This window comes from Uranotaenia lowii, chromosome 3, assembly GCF_029784155.1.
Source record: "Uranotaenia lowii strain MFRU-FL chromosome 3, ASM2978415v1, whole genome shotgun sequence".
In the NCBI taxonomy this organism is placed as follows: domain Eukaryota; kingdom Metazoa; phylum Arthropoda; class Insecta; order Diptera; family Culicidae; genus Uranotaenia; species Uranotaenia lowii.
In genome coordinates, this window is record NC_073693.1 from 362,575,507 (window position 1) to 362,590,854 (window position 15,348).

Genomic DNA, 15,348 nt, shown 5'->3' on the forward strand with positions numbered 1-15,348 from the left:
AAAATGACAAAAATGACAAAAATGACAAAAATGACAAAAATGACAAAAATGACAAAAATGACAAAAATGACAAAAATGACAAAAATGACAAAAATGACAAAAATGACAAAAATGACAAAAATGACAAAAATGACAAAAATGACAAAAATGACAAAAATGACAAAAATGACAAAAATGACAAAAATGACAAAAATGACAAAAATGACAAAAATGACAAAAATGACAAAAATGACAAAAATGACAAAAATGACAAAAATGACAAAAATGACAAAAATGACAAAAATGACAAAAATGACAAAAATGACAAAAATGACAAAAATGACAAAAATGACAAAAATGACAAAAATGACAAAAATGACAAAAATGACAAAAATGACAAAAATGACAAAAATGACAAAAATGACAAAAATGACAAAAATGACAAAAATGACAAAAATGACAAAAATGACAAAAATGACAAAAATGACAAAAATGACAAAAATGACAAAAATGACAAAAATGACAAAAATGACAAAAATGACAAAAATGACAAAAATGACAAAAATGACAAAAATGACAAAAATGACAAAAATGACAAAAATGACAAAAATGACAAAAATGACAAAAATGACAAAAATGACAAAAATGACAAAAATGACAAAAATGACAAAAATGACAAAAATGACAAAAATGACAAAAATGACAAAAATGACAAAAATGACAAAAATGACAAAAATGACAAAAATGACAAAAATGACAAAAATGACAAAAATGACAAAAATGACAAAAATGACAAAAATGACAAAAATGACAAAAATGACAAAAATGACAAAAATGACAAAAATGACAAAAATGACAAAAATGACAAAAATGACAAAAATGACAAAAATGACAAAAATGACAAAAATGACAAAAATGACAAAAATGACAAAAATGACAAAAATGACAAAAATGACAAAAATGACAAAAATGACAAAAATGACAAAAATGACAAAAATGACAAAAATGACAAAAATGACAAAAATGACAAAAATGACAAAAATGACAAAGATGACAAACATGACAAAAATGACAAAAATGACAAAAATGACAAAAATGACAAAAATGACAAAAATGACAAAAATGACAAAAATGACAAAAATGACAAAAATGACAAAAATGACAAAAATGACAAAAATGACAAAAATGACAAAAATGACAAAAATGACAAAAATGACAAAAATGACAAAAATGACAAAAATGACAAAAATGACAAAAATGACAAAAATGACAAAAATGACAAAAATGACAAAAATGACAAAAATGACAAAAATGACAAAAATGACAAAAATGACAAAAATGACAAAAATGACAAAAATGACAAAAATGACAAAAATGACAAAAATGACAAAAATGACAAAAATGACAAAAATGACAAAAATGACAAAAATGACAAAAATGACAAAAATGACAAAAATGACAAAAATGACCAAAATGACAAAAAATACAAAAATGACAAAAATGACAAAAATGACAAAAATGACAAAAATGACAAAAATGACAAAAATGACAAAAATGACAAAAATGACAAAAATGGCAAAAATGGCAAAAATGGCAAAAATGGCAAAAATGGCAAAAATGACAAAAATGACAAAAATGACAAAAATGACAAAAATGACAAAAATGACAAAAATGACAAAAATGACAAAAATGACAAAAATGACAAAAATGACAAAAATGACAAAAATGACAAAAATGACAAAAATGACAAAAATGACAAAAATGACAAAAATGACAAAAATGACAAAAATGACAAAAATGCCAAAAATGAGAAAAATTACAAAAATTACAAAAATTATAAAAATGACAAAAATTACAAAAATTACAAAAATGACACAAATTGCGTGTCAATTTGTCACTCCTGGCTTTATTTTTCTCTTGTTTCTCAACTGATTTTTAGAAAATTTATATTTTTAGAATTTTCTTAATGTAACTCATATATATTTTGCAGGTAATATTTAGCTACAGCATTTCAGTTTTCCGTTATTCCAAGTCGAAGAATTAAAAAAAAAACCAAAAAAAAAAATTCTTAAAAAAGAACTTCACATAGTGTCCAAAAAAAGCTGATGCTTGAATCTACACGTTGCACATGTAATTTTTTTTAAAGTTTTTTTATGATTATAACCACACAAAATATAAGAAAGTTGTGAAAAACTTGTACTTTTCAATCAAAGAATCGTCAAAATGGTTTAAGTCACATCAGATAAATTTTGAAAAAGGGATTGAAAAGCTGACGTAATATGGCACTCTTTTGCATTTTACGAATCTCAAAATACGATACACAGATTTTCGGTGAACTTTCAAAGTAGCGGTTTTTCAAATTTTCTGTCCATTTGCAATTTTTCAGATTTTGGCACTTAAATGCAACTTTGTCCTGGATTTAATAATAATAAGATCTCTGTAATAAATGTAAGATCTCTGTAATAAATTCAAATTTATATTCCCCAAAAAGCCAATTTCATACCGATTCTAGTGGAATGAAATTGTTTTCAAGAATTCATTGAGATTTCAAGATTTCATTGAGGGTCCCGAAGAAATTGTTTTATTTGGATGCACCCCAATAAAGTTACAAGCCGTCAAACTTCCAATAGTGTCATATTGATACTCAAGAGCGGATTGAGGTTAAGAACTGAGATTGTAACAATTCTTATATAAGTTCTTAAACAGGTTTTTAGAAACTTATTAGAAACAGAATTGAGTTTACCGAAGCACAATGATTAATTTTTTTCTGTTTCAAAAGATTTTAACTAATGAAAATAATTTTTTCTCGATAATTTTTCAACCCAAATTTGATTCACACGTGCTATTCAAATCAGTTTTATGACTGCACTAATTACTTTGAAATTTTTTGAAAGAGTTGACATAGCTTGGTTCTGTTATAAAAAATAATTTGTTAAAATAGAAAAAAAAAAACTGGGATAGGTTTTCCAAGGTTTGCTGAAAATGTTTTTTATCACCTCTTGAAATATTTCATAAAATAACAAATTAAAAAAATACATAGAGTGGAATGCCGAGGAAAATGCCAAACTTAAAATAAAATAATTGAAAAATTCATTGAACAGCAATTCACATGTTGTGAACCTGTTTTGTCGTCCGGCACCAAATGCAATGTATGCATACATGCATCAGCCCACAACAAATATCGTAATTGCATTATCGATCGGCTGTAATCAAACTGAGTGACCCCGATACTGTAGCAGAAAGCACTACCACTTTCATAGTAGGCAGGAAGCATTAGCGACGACAACCTTTGGTCAATCAGTCATTCAGTCAGTTCGGCAATCAAAGCAAGCTAGGTTGGCAAGAAGATGCCATCCAGTAGTGGGTCGTTATTGGTTGCATTGGCAATTCTTCTTTCACTGGTTATCGAAACAGGTAGGCTTTGGGAAATTCAATTCATTTGTTTATGGTTGTAGTTCATTGATTTTTCCCCGAAAAAAAAACAGCCTACTGTCTGAAATGCGTCTACTGCAAGAGTGATCTGTACGAAGAGGCATGTGACGCAGTCGGGAAACAGATAACGTGCAATGAAGAGAACGCAGAGGAACATTTCCGCTATTTGCAGCGACTGGACAAGAGTTTGGAGATGCCACGCCGAAACGAGGGCTACCAATGTATGAAAATCAAGGTGGGCAATCATCGGCTGGTGAAGGGATGCATCTATGCCAATCTTAACGTTTGCCTCGAGTTCCGGAAGAGGGCTAAACCCTGCTCCACCTGTATGGATAACGAGTGCAACAGCCTGAAGTATCGCGATTACTATCTGAATTGAGTTGCGACAGCTGAGAAAATCGATACAGACAAGCTCGTTGGCTTCTATGAGGAGTAATGTGCTAACGAAATACTCAAAAGTGGATCTCATACAAATGTGTTTTTGCTGCTTATCAACTCTTTCTGTGATTTAGTGAGTTTTATTTTTAAGAAAACCATCATTTCTCAACGCACAACCCTGCGAGGCTTAAACAAGTGATTTTTCAACAGAAATATAAATATTTTCCGAGCTCAAAGATCCTAGCCAATTATTTAAGTAAGGATTTTTTCCAGGGCTAATGCTGATTGATAACTAGCCAGTCCTAATTCGCTCTCCTGAGAAACGCAATCCCATCAATTACCGATGGCATCCCATTCAATCATGCCTCATTTCTGCCATTCGATGAAACAAATTGCACCTAATAAGCTATAAAAATATCGTAAAATTATTCAAAACAGCAATTTATGAGCTAGACAAATGCCAATTTCCCCTTCGGATGCTTCCTTCTGGAAAAAAAATAAAGTCAAGCAAGACACACTGACTGACGACGGTGGTCCTCCGGAGATTTCCGAAAGTAGTCTCCACAGAGTCCAGCCCAAACTCAAATCAGGAAAGAGGAGTAGGGCAACAGAAAAAAAACAAATTGAATTGATTTGATCTTTCACATCCACTTTCGACTGGCCAAAACATCGGATACAGTTTCGACTTCCCCGGGTCCAATCATAAATAATTCTTACTGTTTTTTTTTCACTCTCCTCCACTCATCCAAATTTTTCCTACTTTGAATCACTCAAGTAGCTGAAATTTCATATTCAGATTTCTTTCTTATTCGGACAGCCCAGAGCTCATTGTAAATGCACCCTACGGAAAAAATAAAATGGTCCACCCTCGATGGTCCGGAAATCTGGTTTGGCATTCGTCGTCGTGGCAAGATTTTTCACCTCATTCCTTTGCATTGGAAAGGCGAAAAAAAAAACGAAAATAGTATAAGTGGAAAGGTCGCCCCGTGTGTCGATTTGATTTGATCCTTCAAAGCTGTGTGTCCTTTTTATTTTATTTGGCCCTTTGCCAGCATCCGAAGATTATGATGACTTGCTCCGATTGGAACTGAACCAGCAGCGCGGGCGGTGGATTTATTCGGCTTCATAAATTTCCAACGAGGATAACGATCTGGATGGATGATTTGACTTTTATTTCGTTTCCAGTCACACACCGGTCTAAGCGTAGGAAATCTAACCGAACGAACATGCTAATCAGTCGGAAATGACCAATTTTCCGAAACGATAAAAGATATCACCGAATCAAAGGTTGATCAATTTGGAGTTTTTTGAAAAGAGGGTTCAGTATGAAAAAAGCTAACATAATATCAGTTATTTTAAACATTATTTGAATTTGTTAAATAACTCCTTTAGAAATTAATCTTGAGCTACTTCTTAATCAGCATATGACTTTTATTGAAATCTTCAATGGACATTTCTTGAGTTCTTTTAAAATATAGGTCGAGAAATTGGCTAACGCTTTGCATTCACAATGTCTCAGTAAATCATTAAAAGGCACATCATGCGGTTTGTAAACTTTATCTGTTCTTGTTTTGATTTATTTTCATGTCTCAAATCCAAATTGATTTCACCCATAAACGATGTTGATTTTTTAGAACAAAATATTCTATTTTACCATACAAACTTAAAAGTCAAAATTTACTTATTTTGACGTTACTTGAAAATTCTGCAATAAAATATTGATAAGTTTTGAACCAAAATGAAGCTTTCAAGACTCCAAAGTTTGAAAAATTCAAAAAATAACCTTAAATCGACTCAGTCTATTCTGATATTATATAGTAAAACATAAATTAGGAACTTACTTTCATTGACAATGAACTGGGTAATTCTCAAAATAAAATATCGTCGAAAGCATTTCCGGAACCTGATTGTTAAAGAAAGCATAAAGAAATCGTTAAATTAAAATACAATAGTTATGTTTAACTAGGGGAAGGGGTAGGGTTTCGATAAAAAAACATCCAAATTTTAAACAATTTGGTACAAATTAGACATAAGGTCGTATGCAACAAACTTACTCACAATCTACATTGCTAAAATCGAAAAATCGAGTTATTTAAGATTGAAAATTTGAAGAAAAATCCCAAATAAAATAGGTGATACAATTCCCAATTTCTATAGTTTTTTTTCATGAGCAGGGAAAAGCCCGTGGGAGTGTACTTTATTTCAAGTCCTTCTCCAGTGGGCGCAAAACCTCATTCTTTATTACTGTTTTTTCATGTTTTCATTTGATTTCACAATATTAGATTAGAAACCAGAACACGGATTTGAAACCTTACAATGGACCAGTGTTATGCGCCAGCTGACGTTGCCGATTTGCAGGAGAAAGAGCAGTTCTACAGTCAATTGAACAGCGGGGTTGAGAGAATTCCGAAGGCTGACATTCAAATCCACTTAGGCGACTTCAACGCAAAGATTGGCTCCGATAATCAGGACTTTGAGCGCATCATGGGGCGCCATGGCCTAGGACAGATGAGCGAAAACGGAGAGCTGTTTGTAGAATTTTGTGGCAACAACAACATGGTGATCAGTGGATCGCTCTTCCCCCATGCTGGAAAAGGCAGTTAAACGAGTTTGTAGACGAGACAAGAGAGCCTGGACAAACTCCCTAGCCGAAGAGGGAGAAAGAGCCGCCGCCATTGGAGATATCCGATTATTATATGATATTTCTCGCCGCCTTAGTGGTGCAAGGACTAATGCAAGAATGCCGCTGAAAGACCGAGCAGGTCAGCTGCTGACAGATCGAACAGATCAGCTCAAGCGTTGTACTGGGCATTTTGAACAACTTTTCCGAGTTACAAATAGCGATGGCCAACAGAACCCGCAGCTCGAGGCGCCCACAGTAAGTAACATTAATGGCGTAAACTCGGAAGCGCCCTCGCTGGCTGAAATAGAAGCGGCAATCAAGGGCATGAAATCCAACAAAGCGCCTGGAATCGATTGCATTCCTGCTGAAATGCTCAAAGCCGACCCTGCCCTGTCAGCACAAATGTTGCACCGTTTTTTCGCTGACATTTGGGATACTGCAACATTCTCGGCCGACTGGATACAGGGTATCCTCGTTAAGGTCCCGAAGAAAGGAGACCTGACAGAGTGCGGTAACTGGCGAGGCATAACGTTGATCTGTACAACCCTCAAAGTACTCTGCAAAGTGATCCTGAACAGGATCCAGGAGAAAATCGACGCTACACTCCGACGGCAACAAGCTGGATTCCGATCCGGACGATCATGTGTGGACCACATCACAACGCTACGAATAATACTAGAAAAAAATCAACGAATTCCAGGGCTCTTTTCTGCTCCCGGTAACGGCTGGAGTGAGTCAAGGATGTATTTTGTCACCCCTGCTTTTTCTCATCGTAATGGATGAGATCTTGACTGGATCGATTGACTGTAGACCAAACCGAGGATTGCCGTGGAATCCTTCAACAATGGAGCAACTGAACGACCTTGACCTGGCTGACGATATTGTTTTGCTCGCCCAAACACAGCAAGACATGCAGAGCAAACTCGACGACTTCACCGAAAGCTCTTAGGCAGCAGGTCTCAAAATCAATGTCAGAAAGACCAAGTCGATGGAAATCAACACAGAAAATCGTTCCAATTTCGTGGTAGCTGGACAACATGTTGAGACAGTAGAGTGCTTCCAGTATCTTTGGTAGCCAGATTACGCCTGATGGTGGTACCAAGAAGGACATTAAAACTCGGATCAGAAAAGCCCGATTTGCGTTTGCGAGTCTCCGAAACATTTGGCGCTCACGCCAGATGTCTCTACGAACTAAGATCCGAATCTTCAACTCAAACATCAAATCCATATTGTTGTACGGGTGTGAAACTTGGTGCACATATGCGGTGACGACGCGAAAACTGCAAGTTTTTGCGAATCGCTGGAACATCATCCACGCTTGGTGGCCTGGCAACTGGATCTAATCGCCGGTGTCATCAAAAGGCGCTAGAAATCGAGATTCGGGAACGTAAGTGGAGATGGATTGGGTACACGCTGCGAAGAGATGAAAACGAGATTTGCAGAGAGGCGCTTGACTGGAATCCAGATGGGCATCGAAGAAGAGGCAGGCCCAAAAGCTCGTGGCGGCGAAGTCTAGCCGCTGAAATCCGCACAGTTGACGAGAACCTTGGCTGGCAGCAAGTGAAGACGCTGGCTCCGGATCGCCAGCAGTGGAGATCTTTTATCTCAGCCCTATGCGTCGGTCAATCGGCTTAAATTGCAGTTAAATTTTACCTACCTACCTAACTGCAATTTAAGTTTCTCACTATAAAGGAAATTCAACACTTAAAGGCCTATCCTTTTTTTACTTCTTAGAAGGACCTAAATATGTTGATTTTTTTTTTAAATTGAAGAAATTGCAAATGTACAGTAGTACATTTATAAGTTACAGGAATTTTCTTGATTGCTTCTATGTAGAAGCGAATATAAAATAAACTGCATGAAGGCAATACATGTATGCCGTCAGCAGAAAAAAAATTTCAAGTATTTTAGTCTAATATCCATATTAACCTTATATTTGATGTTTTCGAATTTTTCATTCCGTTAAAATTTAAAAAAATATGAAGAATTTAGAAGCCCAGAAGTTTAAGTAAATACAAAATTCCTTACTTTTTTCTCGTGTATATTTAGGCATATGAAGGCAAATGAGTGTCATTTTTTTCAAGTAGCCTCTACATTATGTAGCTCAAATGCATAATAGATAACTAGTCAGCAAATTTGAATTCAACACCCTTTCTACAAAAGTTATTTGGTGAAATTCGGAAAAGCATTATACAGCTGTACGAGTTTGAAGGACAAACTTTTTTCAACCTCAAGCTTTCAAGTTAATAAGCTCATATATTTAATTCATCCTTTTCTCTTTCTTCCAATGTATCAATTGACTGCTAGGACGTGGCTAGCGCCAATATTGATGTTTAAAGAGAGAGCATCAGGTTTTGAGAAGAGGGAGAAAAATACATGCATTATAAGTTGAGTTTTGTTGATAAAACGTTTCAGGTTCAACGATTTAAAACGGATGTGAGCAGTCAATCAAACTAAGCTTAGCTAAGCTAAACCGTTGATTATATGAAATTTTTGAGAATTGATGTTTTATCACTCGCTCCAATGGCTTATGAGCAAGTATTATGAGCCATTAAAAATGCAACCGTAATATGGATGAATAATGGCATTGCGAATAGAAAACCTGCTAAATTTTGCAAAATTTGAGAAATAAAAATGAAAAAAAAATTGAAACAAATGGAAACAAAAATGGCTGAAGAAGGATGAAAATCTAAGAAAAATGTTTAAAATTACACAAATGTAGAAAATGAGTAAAATATTAAAAATGAAAACAAAAAACAAACTATGACAATGGAAAAAAAACCTAAAACTCATAACAATTTAGAAGATTCGTTGAATAGGTTTAAATTCCTTCCAAATTGAGAATGACATATAACTTAATTTATTTGTTCTGTAAGTTTTTTGTTTTCGATGCATTGTAAATTCCAGCACAATATTTTTTTGTTACATTTGTATTCCGCATCATTTATTTGTTTAATTCATTTATTTATACAATTAATGCATTGAGCAATTATGTTCATCATATACTGAAAACAGACCGTACTAGATTATTGGAGTATTTTTAGACCAGATTATTTGTGTATGAAAAAAATGTTGTAATCGTCTTTTAAACTTCATTTTAATAATTAATCATAAGTCCATTTATTCTTAACTGATTCACAACAAAGTGAAATCTATCATTTCAATGTGTTTATCAATTATATGAAAGTTGAAAAAAAATATTGTAAAAACTGTGAAACTATACAAATCTTACTTTCATTTTTCAAATGAACAGTTGAAATTTGTTTTAGATTTTCTAAATCGAGAGAAAACATTAATTCATAATTTTGAATATGCTTATTGATACTTGATCCCTGGGGATAATTGATTCTTTCGTAAAATGTCGAAACCGAAATGTCTTACATAGATCAAGAAAAATTTGACAAATGCAGCAAAACAACAAACCTGTTATCTCAATAAAATTAATTTTTTTTTTAATTATTGCACTTTGCTTAAAAAATCTAAAAAAATGAGGTTGAAGATCTTTTTTATCATTTTATTATGTTTTTCACACATTATAATTAAAATATATCTTCCAATACAATCGTAAGAGTATAGTATTTTTATCTCAAAATAAGGAAATAGTGCATTATGCAATGAAAATAGGGTAGTGTGTGGTGCACGAATATGTGAAAGCCACATTGTATATAGATTACGCACTCTGTTGAGCGTCTCCCATTCGTACGAGGCACGAGAAGACTTGAGAGAGCTTGTGAGTTTGTGACTGTGGGAGACACGATTGTATAATCGTCGTGTAGTATATAGATATCATCCACTGGATGATGTCACGCACACTATATTCCGTCAGACTCACGTACATGTATGGCAACGGTTTAATACACATTCGCACGCCAGCATTCGGCCGGCTTAGTTGACTTGTGCATAGCTCTCGGTCCTCGTGCTAAGGATGATTCCCTCGTAGCGATTTGAAGTTGCACTGGTAGTAGACAAACTTTTAGAATTATTTTTGTCTGACACTTATGAACTGTGAAAAAAAACTATTATGGCCAAAAGAGTCAACCTCATCATCTTTAGATTTTGCATGATTTTTGCCAGAGCATAGAACGTCCTGATTAAAGAATCAATTCTCCTTCAACTTTAAAAATATCATAATTATTTTAATCCCAAGAAAACGCTTCTAGTTCATCTACTGGTTCATGTATCGATCTTTCTTTTGCAGAATATAAACTTGAAATTACACGCTGTCAGAAAATGCAAAAGACAACGATCTGCAAGTTTTTCCAAAAAGATATTATGAAAGTAAGAAAAAGGAATCAAGGGATTCTCCCCTAATATTTGCATTTTAAAATAATTTAACGAACCACAGTGCACAGTACAATTACTAGATTATAATCTTAGAATGGGAAGTTTAAAACATGAGGAATCTCACCTGACCCTAGCTAAAACCAATCATTGGCTTACCAGAAGGTAACAAGAAGGCACATTAAGCAAGATCTGATCGTCAGGAGGGATTGCGGTTGAGCCTCAAGCGTGAATAGGAACATTGATTTGTTTTTGCTCGAGAGATGCGAGATTTCATAAATATTTCATAAACAAATAACTTTTAAAAAGCGCTGATGTGGTCTAGTGGATAGGCTGGCGCGAGTCTGGTAACCCAGGCGTACTGGGTTCGATTCCCGGTATCGGCAAGAAAAACTTTTGGGTTCGAATCCCATAAGTTGCCGACAGGTAAGATGTGTTTCATTGTATAAATAATTATATATTTCTGAGGGAATGCATCTGGGGTAAATCTGAAGAGACTATTGCAAGCGGAGTGGATTGCCAACCATTTTAGGTCTCTGAAGATTGGATGCCTTCTCTCGACGAATCATCGGCCTTGGAAGCCTGAGAAGCAATTCGAAGGCCAAGCCACACAGACATAGGCTGGACCTTGCTACCGATGGGGGAACCATACATACATACATACATACATACATTTCATAAACAAATAACTTTTATCTTAACTGGCCGATTGTTTTTTTAAAGAATAACTGGCTGACCCGGTAAACTTCGTTTAACCTCTATATAATAAATCCTTATAAATGTTTAACTTCATCTGCACGTCCTTTACTTCTTCGTGCTCGTGAATCATTTTTGATAAAATCGTATTAAAATTGTTCGACTTCTGTCCCGTTTTAAAATGATTTCATATGGGGTGTGAAAACTGACCCAAAAAACCCTCGGGTACTATGATATCTGAGGTAATTACCAAACTGGCACCGCAAATAGATGCACTGATCAACCAAATATATTGTTGAATCGTCACGTAGCACGGAAATATGTCAATTCACTTTTAAGTCTATTCAATCATATGACTATTTTCGATTTCTCGAGGTACCTAATTTTACTTCATTCCGACAGTCCGTTTATACGTGATGGAAACGCCTTAATTTTTATATTTAAGGTTTTCTTAAAACTTAAATAAAAAAAAATATTTCACCCGAAGACCGCATCACCCCACCCGAGGACCAACAGCCGTATAATGGCTAGATGATCCAAAAGGCATCGAAATGTACGAATGTACATTCTGTTGAAACAATTCAAGTCTTACGCAATACTTTAAGAGGCTGAATCTAATTTTAGCTCTTCAGCTTATCAAGATTCTTTAGAACACTTGAACCAGTTTTTACTATTCACTATCAGGCTGCTGATATGAGCAGTTGTTGGATATTTAAATTAATGGTTCCGCATACTTGAGGCATGAATGATTTTACGACTTTAAAATTATCCTATATATTGCAAGCTGCGCCATTAAAAAACTGTATGGAACTGTAATGGAACAATACCAAGGTTTTCGAAAAAAAAAATCGTTAATCTTTCAAAGTGATGCAATGGTATCCTTATCCCAGATCCATTCTGTTAAAAATTTCATGGTTGTTCTTATAAAACAAATTACTTTTAATGATGGTCAAACATCATTCAGTTGGAGGAATAAGTGTTGTTAAACCTGAAGTTAATTCACCACCAATGGGTTGTTGAACCCTGGAAATTTGAGCGAACTCCTGTCACAGATCAATATTGTTCTAACCGTTATTTTCTCTTGATATTTATCACATCTAGTTATGAATTAACAGATGATAAAAATCAATCTGGTAATCGATACTGTTCCGATCGAAAGTCATTAAATACGAAGAGGAAAGAGACTTGCCCTCATAGGTTGTTCGCTTTAGGTGGCTCAACCATTGGGCAGCTACCGGTATTTCGACCCTAAGGCACACCGGTGTGCGGCGGCACCTCGAAACAGGTTGTTTGATGGGTACCTCTGTATGACAAAGGTTTGACAGCCACGAATTGCTGTTTCGGGAGCCAGATTCATGACCGGTTTGATTAGCTTAAGTCAACTTAACGGTTTGTTCGTTCACTAGTTCATTCGTTTATTCCTTTGCTCATCTTCTTCGACTGACTTATCTAATCGTAAAACGAACCTTACAACACAACAAAAAAACTATAAAACTGTCGTGAGCTAGAATGCCATAAAACCACTGCTCATCGAACCCGGCCTGGATACTTGAAGTTAAGTAGTGCAACTGGCCAGTTGATTGTCGACATAAGCTCGAGTGACTTCCAGATGTGGATTGTTGGTTTGGTTTTGGTGTCGCTGGCAGTGGGAGTTCCGGCAGCATGTCCTTCGAGTAGGCAGACGGGATCCTCGGGGGTGCGTCGGGTCATCATCGATCTGGATGCCGGTGGAGACGATGCCTGGGCCCTGACGATGTTGCTGATGGACGAGGCCAAGTACAACGTGTGTGTTCAGGCGATTACTTGCACGCATGGGAACACCGATGTGGATAATGTGGCCAAGAATGTGGCCCGGATATTGGATGGTCTTGGCCGGACGGATATTCCGGTCTACAAGGGAGCCCAGGAACGTTTGATCACTCCGGCGCCGTCTAGGGAAATTTCTCAGTACTTCTGGGGAGTTGATGGATTTGGGGACGTTCATTTTGCTCACACTCCAAGTCTGGCCGTCATTAAATCAGGTCATGCCGTGGATAGATTGAACGAACTCTTCCTTAAGGTATTACTTGATGCGATTCCATTCTTAGAGTAGAATTTTTAACTTCTATCATTTCCAGTACCCCGGTGAAATCACCATCCTCTGCGTGGGTCCACTGACAAATCTGGCTCTGCTCTTCAAACTGTACCCGGACACCAAGCACAACATTGCCGGAATCTACATTTTGGGAGGCAACCGGAATGGAGTCGGAAACACAGATCTTGCCGCCGAGTTTAACTTCTTCGGTGATCCGGAAGCGGCCAACATTGTCGTCAACAATGCCCCGGTCGTGATGAACATTTTCCCCTGGGAAACGATCCTATCGCTCTCGGAAGAGTTCACCACCCAGTGGCGATTCAAGGAGTTCGTAAGCACTCCCAATCCCGCCATCCAAGTGCTCAATCAGGTTGAAGAGGTGATCTACGCTAACCTCCCCGGATGGACCCCGTGTGATATGTACCTGGCAGCCATCTTCCTCAATCCAAAACTGATCGACTCCTCCGTTCGTTACAAGGCCGATGTGGAGCTGAATGGCCGCCTAACGCGAGGAATGCTGGCCATTCAGTACCACGTACAGGACGAGAAACTGTTCAACGTCAACATAATCGATACGGTCGATGAAGATGTGCTGCGGGAAATGGTTATCAATCTGAACCGGGAACCTCCGAAAATCGCCGGGCAGAAGTCCGGCAAATCTCGAAAATTATACTAGGTAGATAACAAATTGAAGAAAAAGACCAAAAATAAATTATGATTATCACTTACCACCGAAAGATGATCCCGATAAGTTTTCAAACGTCACAATCGAGCACAGACGAGTGATTTCCCAAATTTTGGGAAAAATTCTGTAATCGTCAATCCGATAAATGACCGCGATAGATTGGTTGTAAATTTTTATTGGGTGCGTAATCTGCTTGAATGAGATAAGTTCTAATAAATTTCGTGAACTCTTCTGTAAAGTTTAGAGTGTCAGTTTTCATTTACGAGTTCAACCAGAAAGTCGGAAGGCCTTACACCGTTTGACATCGACAGAACAGATAACTGCCCAACACGTTTTCTTACTTGAGGAACTAATCCTGGCAAAAATTAGATTGTAGGAAACAACACGGGTTATGTTTTGAGAGTTTCCTGATCTATGGAAATACTAATGACCAAATTTGAGTAAATTAAATAAATTAGTAAATTATTGTACCCTCTAATGTTTGGTTTGGTTTCAGATGGTGGTAAAAAACTAAATCACCAAATGAAGGAGGAATACTATAAGCTCAATTCTGCAAACGTTCGTGGGCAAACTAGTTATGAATCTTCTCATTATACTCATGGTTCCAGAGTGGTAAAAAGTGGAGGCGGATGGTCACCTGGAAGATTACCTCATTATAAAAATTAAAAATATGCTTGATAGTGTTTTCTTAGTCCATTTTTTGATGAGGAAATATTGATCAACAAACATTACAAATTATTAGTTCAGACCGCTATCATCTCGTTTCGCGATTTGTGATGAAGTTTTAAGACAACCCCAGGTGGTAAACTTAATTGCACAAGATTTCAACCATCGGGACCTTTTTTCACTGGAAGGAATAGAAAACACAAATATAACACCATAGCAACTTATACTTTTGCACGCAGAAAAATTGAAGCAGGCTGAAAATGCTTGGTAGATCATAAAATTTATATTTTATTTTCAACGTGTCATTTGAATGCGTGGAGTAATTTTTGAATGCTAGCGCCATCACAACCAGTGTATCAATCACTTACTAGGCAGTTAAGACACGAACCTAAAGATGACGGAAATATGGTGCAGTGTTATATCATTTTATCAGTGCTTTAAATGCGTCCTAAACCTGGATCCCATCCGGGAACTGCCCTAGAGAGGATGGGAGGCTTGTCTCAGGTGTCAGTTCTCAGGTCGCATGTCTAATGT

General features: G+C 36.2%; 2 protein-coding genes across 2 annotated transcripts; both read left to right on the plus strand.

Moving 5' to 3' along the window:
* Positions 1-3,251: 3,251 nt before the first annotated feature.
* Positions 3,252-4,286, plus strand: LOC129757780 (uncharacterized). The gene is made up of 2 exons (XM_055755083.1): positions 3,252-3,393; positions 3,465-4,286. Exons 1-2 carry the CDS (start codon positions 3,327-3,329, stop codon positions 3,788-3,790), a joined length of 393 nt encoding a protein of 130 aa, XP_055611058.1. The 5' UTR covers positions 3,252-3,326; the 3' UTR covers positions 3,791-4,286.
* An 8,611-nt stretch (positions 4,287-12,897) lies between these two features.
* On the plus strand, positions 12,898-14,200 carry LOC129756010 (pyrimidine-specific ribonucleoside hydrolase RihA-like). The gene is made up of 2 exons (XM_055752758.1): positions 12,898-13,448; positions 13,507-14,200. The coding sequence occupies exons 1-2, from the start codon at positions 12,999-13,001 to the stop codon at positions 14,137-14,139; spliced, it is 1,083 nt and encodes a 360-aa protein (XP_055608733.1). The 5' UTR covers positions 12,898-12,998; the 3' UTR covers positions 14,140-14,200.
* Positions 14,201-15,348: the final 1,148 nt, after the last annotated feature.